This window comes from Mandrillus leucophaeus, unplaced genomic scaffold, assembly GCF_000951045.1.
Source record: "Mandrillus leucophaeus isolate KB7577 unplaced genomic scaffold, Mleu.le_1.0 Scaffold22, whole genome shotgun sequence".
Classification (NCBI taxonomy): Eukaryota; Metazoa; Chordata; class Mammalia; order Primates; family Cercopithecidae; genus Mandrillus; species Mandrillus leucophaeus.
This window is the reverse complement of record NW_012102254.1, coordinates 3,167,357-3,174,972: the sequence shown is the minus strand read 5'-3', so window position 1 is coordinate 3,174,972 and position 7,616 is coordinate 3,167,357. Positions and strand designations below refer to the sequence as shown.

Below are 7,616 nucleotides of genomic sequence, written 5' to 3'. Positions count from 1 at the left end.
TAATTGTGGTAAAATACACCTAACAAAGTTTACATTTTTTTTTTTTTTTTTGAGATAGAGTTTCACTCTTGTTGCCCAGGCTGGAGTGCAATGGCGCAAATCTTGGCTCACCACAACCTCTGCTTCCCAGGTTCAAGTGATTCTCCTGACTCAGCCTCCCGAGTAGCTGGGATTATAGGCATGGGCCACCATGCCCGGCTAATTTTGCATTTTTAGTAGAGACAGGGTTTCTCCATGTTGGTCAGGCTGGTCTTGAACTCCCAAATCAGGCGATCCACTCACCTCGGCTTCCCAAATTGCTGGAATTACAGGTGTGAGCTACCGTGCCTGGCCACAAAGTTTACAATTTCAAGCGTACAGTTCAGTGGCATTAAATATGTTCAGATTGTTGTACAGCCATTAAAGAGTAACTCTCCATTCTCCCCTCCCCCAGCCCGACAAACACCATTCTACTTTCTTTCTCCATAAATCTGACTAACTAGGTATCTCAAATAAGCCTAATACGGTATTTGTCCTTTTGCAACTGGCTTATTTCACTTAGCATAATGTCTTCAGGGTTCATTCATGCTGCAGCATGTAACAGAATTTCATTCTTTTTTAAGGCTGAATAATATTCCATTGTATGTACATACAACATCTTTATTCATGCATCCATCCATCAATGCATGGGTTGCTTCTCCCTTTTGGCTACTGTGAAATGATACTGCTATGAACATTCATGTAATTTCATTTTCTTCTGCTCTAACTCCAACTGGAATAAAGCTAGGCCCTTGACTAAGTCCTGAAAGGGTTTAAGGTCTCATAACAAAGGGACCTGGGCTCTACCTTGTGGGTGAAGCCTGTCTTAGAATCCCAGATCCCACATTCCACGGTCTCCACAATGTTTGTTTTTTTTTTTTTTTTTTACACATGGTTTCACTTTTGTTGCCCAGGCTGGAGTGCAATGGCACAATCACGGCTCACTGCAACCTTTGCCTCCCGGGCTCAAGCGATCCTCCCGCCTCGGCCTCCTGAGTAGCTGGGACTACAGGTGTACATGAGCCACCACGTCCTGCTAATTTTTGTATTTTTTGTAGAGACGGGGTTTGGCCATGTGGGCCAGGCTAGTCTTGAACTCCTGGGCTTAAGCGATCCGCCCACCTCGGCCTCCCAAAGTGATGGGATTACAAGCGTGAGCCACCGCGCCAAACATGGTGGTCTCCACATTTCATCCAGAACCAGTCAAAGGCCTTGACCTCGAGCTTAACACAGACCTGAACCTTTGCTCTTCCTGTTTTCCCTTATCAGTAAACAGTCCCACAGCCACCCAGCTGCACAAGTCAGAAGCTTGGAAAACATATTCGACGTCCTCATTCCCTTACATCCATCCATTCCAAGTTCTGATACTTCTGTCTCCTAAATATTCCTCAAATATTTCTCAAAGTGGGCAAAATATTTCTTTGCCCACTTTTTATTTCCCTCTGCTTTGCTACAATCACCTGTCTCCTGGAAGACTACAAAAGACTCACTGGTCTCCCAGCTCCCACTTTTGCACTCACTATCTCCAGGCCATTCTCTGTTACTTGTTTCTATTGTTACTATTATTTTGAGACGGAGTCTCGCTCTGTCGCCCAGGCTGGAGAGCAGTGGCGCGATCTAGGATCACCGCAACCTCCGCCTCCCGGGTTCAAGCGATTGAACCTCCAGCCTCAGCCTCCCGAGTAGCCTATTATTTATTTCTAAAAGTAAGTGATACAGCCATACGATTTAACAATTCCTGCTCTATAGGTCCTCTCTACAGAGGCAACAGGTGCTCTCCATTCCGTGGTCTCCTTCCAGATATTCTGGGCCTCCCTGGGAGCTCACCTGGCCGGATACCTTCCCCCACCCACTTTCCTACAGGGCCAGGGGCCTCCTCGCTCCGCTTGAGACGCTCCATCCAGGCGCTCCCTCCCTATCGTCCGTCTCCCTTGGGCACTGCCCGGCCTCCCAGGCTGGGCTGAGTAGGCTAGTCTCTGGTCAGTCATCCTTCTGTTCCAAAGCTCGAAAGCCTTCGCAGCCCTGAGAATGAAACCCCCTGCTCTCAGCACCGACTCCTTCAGGCCAGGTGGCCCCTCCGCACCCTCTCTTAAGCCAGTTTTCGCGTCATCTCTTCCCAGCGGCCCGCCCGCCACGTCATCTCTACCACAGCACCAGTCCTCCACGGCCCTTGACAATACTTGGGAGGGCAAGTTCATAGGTGAGTTCGCACGCTCTTCCTAGGAGGGAGGGGCCGGCAGGCGGGCTTGGCCCGGGAGCGGGGAATAACGTCGCTCCGCGCCTCTCAGTTTAGCAGAGGAAGACTATTAACCCAGAAACCCTTTCGCCTCGGGCTGGCGAGCTCCTCCCCGCCCTACTCCCTCCGCGCGAAGACTGAGCCTGCGCAACAGGGACTGCGCCTGCGCAAAAGACCACGCGGGCGGGGGAGGAAACTGCAACTCCCGGCAGGCAGGTGGTATTTTTCATTCCCTCCCGTGACCAGTGACTTCCGGCGCGAAGGGGCGGGGCTGGGCTCGCGGCTGAGCCAGCAGCTGCAGCAGCTACGGGAGTGGCCGGGTGGCCGGCTGGCGCCAGCCGCCATGGAGGCCGTGCCCCGCATGCCTATGATCTGGCTGGATCTGAAGGAGGCTGGTGACTTCCACTTCCAACCAGCTGTTAAGAAGGTGAGCTTGCCTTCCGTCTTCCCCCCCATCCGCCGCGTATCTCCGTCGTCTGCCAGCGCGTGACGCCCCCTGCGCGCCCATCACCTCAGGCCCCGTCGCAGGGTCCGGTGAGGCCAGGAGGGGCTTCCGCCAGTGTTCCTCAACCTGTCCCACACCCAGGGGCTCGCAGGCCATTCTTCTCCCCGATAGCCCGGTGCTAGCACCTGCATCCTCATCTGAACCCGCTTCCCGACTTCTGCCCCGAGTCATCCGCAGTTCCCACTGAGGCACCACACTTCCTCCTTCTGACGCTCGGGACCCAGTTCTGCCCCGCCCCTCCTCCATGGCTGGACCGCCCCGCGCGGGAGCGGTGGGCGGCCCTGACCGTGCGGATTCTTCTGCTACGCCCGGCCCTCCTGGGACAGACGCTGGGGATGGCTCAGGGCACAGGGCATGTGTTTAAGACGTGAGCCCCGGTGACCCAGGGAGATGCCCGACCCGTGCGGTGAGGGTTTGTTTTGAAATTGCTGCGATGCTGTATGGTCTCTCATTCGGGAGTCTCTTTGGACCAAACGATACAATCCCATGACATTTTTAGGAGGGTTACTGCTTTTCGTAACCGACTGGAGGGCATAAACAGTGTTGTAGAGCTTAGAGAAATCTTACTGTGTTGGAAGAACAGACGGGCAGGTTTGGCGTTGACTAAGGCAAGGAACTTATGTGGAGAGGTCCAGGTATGGTGATTGAACACAGGTGCCCTCTGAGACATCCGCTGTGTTGGTAGCACTGAGGGCTAGATAGAGCAGAAGTGAAAAGGAACAACCAGGAGGCTGTCGCAGGTGGGGGGCCTTGTGGGCATAGCACAGCAGATGCCAGAGTAAGCCCCAGTCTAGATGGTGCACCACTTAGCGAGATGCTTGGGAAAACAAATAGGAAAAAGAAAATGGGTTTTGAAGTAGTTTCCCAAGAAGCTATCTCCCCTCTTCTCTCCATACACCATTGCCTTAGTTCAGACAGCGTTTGAGTCCATCATTTAGCCTCTTGGGCCCAGGAAATGAGGCTAATTGATCCAAACTTCTAGAATTTTGTTAACTGTTATCCATACGTTACTCTCTTCATCTGCTGCTGTTTTTTTGTTTGTTTGTTTGTTTGTTTTTGAGACGGAGTTTCGCTCTTGTTGCCCAGGCTGGAGTGCAGTGGTGCGATCTTGGCTCACCGCAACCCCCGCCTCCCGGGTTCAAGCGATTCTCCTGCCTCATCCTCCCGAGTAGCTGGGATTACAGGCATGCGCCACCACGCCTGACTAATTTTGTATTTTTAGTAGAGACGGGGTTTCGCCATATTGGTCAGACTGGTCTTGAACTCCCGACCTCAGGTGACCCGCCTGCCTCGGCCTCCCAAAGTGCTGGGATTACAGGCCTTCTGCTCTTTCATAAAAATACAATTGGATGAATTTTTCTAAGACACAACAAAACTCCTGTTTTCTTTCTTTCTTTTTTTTTTTTTTGCGACGGAGTCTCACTCTGTCACCCAGGCTGGAGTGCAGTGGCGCCATCTCGGCTCACTGCAAGCTCCACCTCCTGGGTTCACACCATTCTCCTGCCTCAGCCTCCCAAGTAGCTGGGACTGCAGGCGCCCGCCAGCACGCCCGGCTAATTTTTTGTATTTTTAGTAGAGACGGGGTTTCATCGTGTTAGCCAGGATGGTCTCCTGACCTCGTGATCTACCTGCTTCGGCCTCCTAAAGTGCTGGGATTATAGGCGTGAGCCACTACGCCAGGCCAAAACTCCTATTTTCTATTTTACAGAATGGAGCCAGTATCTTTTTTTTTTTTTTTTTTTTTTTTTTTTTGAGATGGAGTCTTGGAATAGAGCCAGTATCTTTACTTTTCCATTAGAGTTCTTCCAGAGTTATCCCAGTTCTTTCAGCATTTATTGAGTCCCCACCGTGTTCTTCATCTACTGTGTGCATCTGATAGAGGTACCCTAGATTCTGTTCTCAGTCACTTCTTGTTTCCTTACCATACTGTTTCCTCTTCTGTGCCTTTGGTCATGGAATTCCTCCTGCCTAGAAGAGCTCTCATTTTGCCCTGTGGGGTGGTGAGGTGCCCTTCTTCAATCTCTGTGAATTCATTTTCTTGTCTCCCATTCAACTTTCAAGGTCCAGCTTAAGCTCTCCTTTCTGCAGAGCCTTTCTTAATCTTCCTACCTGGATTAATCTTTCTTTTCTCTTAATTCCTTAACTCTTTTCATCCTTTCCCTGGTGACAGTTATGTATACCGTGTTTTAACCCCGCTGTTCAAGTGTGCGTTACCTGAGAAGTATCCCTGTGTTCCCCAGAGCCTAACAGTGTACCCTCTACATAGTTGGCAGTCAGAAAAATCTTTCTCAAATGATTGAATGACAGCTGAGAGGAAATTTAGAGATGGTGACCATAAATATATGGGAATGCAGTGGATAAGATCTTGGCCCACAAACTCCTAGGACGTATTTTTGTTTGAGTTTAGCCTTTGCTGCTCTGACCACTCACACGGAGCGGAAAGGGTATTGTGTGACCAGTGACTTCCCTCGAAGCACCTGGGCCTCCAGGAGAGGAGTTGCTCATTAGCCCTTTAGCCCGAGATGGTATCACATATGAAACAATTCCTTCCATAGACATTGGAGGAAACTGTGCAGATACCACTGCAGCCTGGGGACTCTTCCCAACCTGCACCCCCTTCCCCAACTGCAGAGCCCCTTCTCTGTCCTCTGCCACTGGTACCCTTGTCCTTCTTTATCCTTGCTCTGAGCTGTGGGAACCTCTGCCAGTGAATTGGAGCCGAGGGTTAGAATTTAATGTAGGATAGAAGGGTGAAAATTGGTTCTGTTTACATCAACTGGTTAAGTACTATGCTGAACCCTGATAAGCAGACAAATAAGAGACAGCCTTTTTTTTTCCAAGGAATTCATAAAGGAAATTTAAAAATTAGAGTGATGACAGTAATGTAAGAGTAGAAGTATTTGTAGGCCAGGCGCGGTGGCTCATGCCTGTAATCCCAGCACTTCGGGAGGCTGAGGTGAGCGGATCACCTGGTCAGGAGATCAAGACCATCCTGGCTAACACATGAAACCCCATCTCTACTAAAACTACAAAATATTAGCTGGGCGTAGTGGCGGGCACCTGTAGTCCCAGCTACTTGGGAGGCTGAGGCAGGAGAACCCGGGAGGCGGAGCTTGCAGTGAGCCAAGATGGCACCACTGCACTCCAGCCTGGGCGACAGAGCAAGACTACGTCTCAAAAAAAAAAAAAGAGAGAAGTATTTCCAGTGTATAGAAATACCAGCCTAAGGAGGGGCCATCAGAGAAGGCTTGCCAGAGATGGGTTTTAAAGGATGAATAGGAGTTTTCCAAACAGGTAAAGGGGTTCGTTGTTTGAGAGGACTGGGCTTTTGACACATCTTTCATGGTGGCCAGGGGACATGCCTTCCATTAAGGCATAATGTGAAATAGAAGCCAGAAAAGCAGGATGGTTTTGAACTGCAGTGACTAACTTTAGGTTAGGATATTGGACCCACGTAACTTGTTTTTTTGTGTTTTTTTTTTGAGACAGAGTTTTGCTTTCGTTGCCCAGGCTGGAGTGCAATGGCACCATCTCAGCTCACCATAACCTCTGCCTCCCAGGTTCAAGTGATTCTCCTGCCTCAGCCTCTCAAGTAGCTGGGATTACAGACATGCACCACCATGCCCGGCTAATTGTGTATTTTTAGTAGAGATGGGGTTTCTCCATGTTGGTCAGGCTGGTCTTGAACTCCCGACTTCAGGTGATTTGCCTGCCTCGGCCTCCCAAAGTGCTGGGATTACAGGCATGAGCCACTACACCCAGCCAGACCCACGTAATTTTTTTAGTGGGGAAATGCTGCTGGCCCTTCATCTTCTTAACTTGTACTTTGGAGGAAACTGATGATGGATAACTCTTGTCCTCTTTATCAGTGAGTGATTTGGCCTCAGGTATTACTGTTTAAAGTTCTTTCTTCTTTGTGACCCAAACACTTGCCCTTAACCAGCTCTACTTGAGCTCAAGTCCAGCTCACTTGGACTGAGCTGTTAGACATTCATCCCTGATTCATTCATTGAACAAATAATTATTGAGTGCCTGTCATGTGCCAGCCCTGGGTACAGTGGTGACAAAAACCTGTGTCTTGGCTGGGAGCAGTGGTTCTCACCTGTAATCCCAAACTTTTGGGAGGCTGAGGCAGGTGGATCGCTTGAGTCCAGGAGTTTGAGACCAGCCTGGCCAACATGGTGAAACCCCATCTCTACTGAAAATACAAAAATTAGCTGGGCATGGTGGTGAGCGCCTAGCTACTTAGGAGACTGAGGTGGGAGGATTACTTGAGCCCAGGAGGTGGATGTTACATTGAGCCAAGCTCACACCACGGTACTCTAGTCAGGGCAACAGAGTGAGACCCTGTCTCCAAAAAAACCCCACAAAACCCTGTCTTCATTGAAACTTACCTTCTAGAAATCTACACAGTAACCCTCATCCTCAAGTGCAGGTGTACGTCTGGCTGGTAGCCACCCTGCCTGTCACTTGGCTTCTCTTCATCTCCCTTCCTCCCACTCTGGCTAAGTTGATCTCTCAATCTCTACTTTCCCATCAGGCTGCTCATGGTCTGTCCCCAGCTTGCTTCAGCCTGCCTCTCTAACTTCACTCCCCAATCCTCTCCTATGAGAACTTTCAGCTTCTCTTTTTCCACATCTGGTCACTGCCCTTGCTCAGGCCCTTACTCAAATTCCCTTCCTCCTGTTTATCACACGGGTTGAACTGTACTTCATTAGGGTCCTCTTAGCCGCCCAACAAGTGTGGGGGCCAGAAATAAGAAAGAACTTTACCCTCCTCTGAATTCAGACTGTCTTGCTCTGCACCACTGGGCTAGACTGCACCCCACACAGTGCACACTGTTTTTTTTTTTTTTTT

At 50.1% G+C, this 7,616-nt stretch overlaps 1 protein-coding gene across 2 annotated transcripts in view; it reads left to right on the top strand.

The window, feature by feature from the left end:
* Positions 1-2,482: 2,482 nt before the first annotated feature.
* PTPN23 (protein tyrosine phosphatase, non-receptor type 23) overlaps positions 2,483-7,616 on the top strand; it is a 37,534-nt gene continuing 32,400 nt past the window's right edge. The window contains exon 1 of one of the 2 annotated variants that reach the window (XM_011981034.1): positions 2,483-2,681. Coding sequence is in view for 1 of the 2 variants with exons in the window: in XM_011981033.1 (XP_011836423.1) it covers positions 2,598-2,681 (84 nt within the window). In the remaining variant the exon portion in view is untranslated. The remainder of the gene's footprint in view (positions 2,682-7,616) is intronic. The other variant, XM_011981033.1, reaches the window with a different exon arrangement.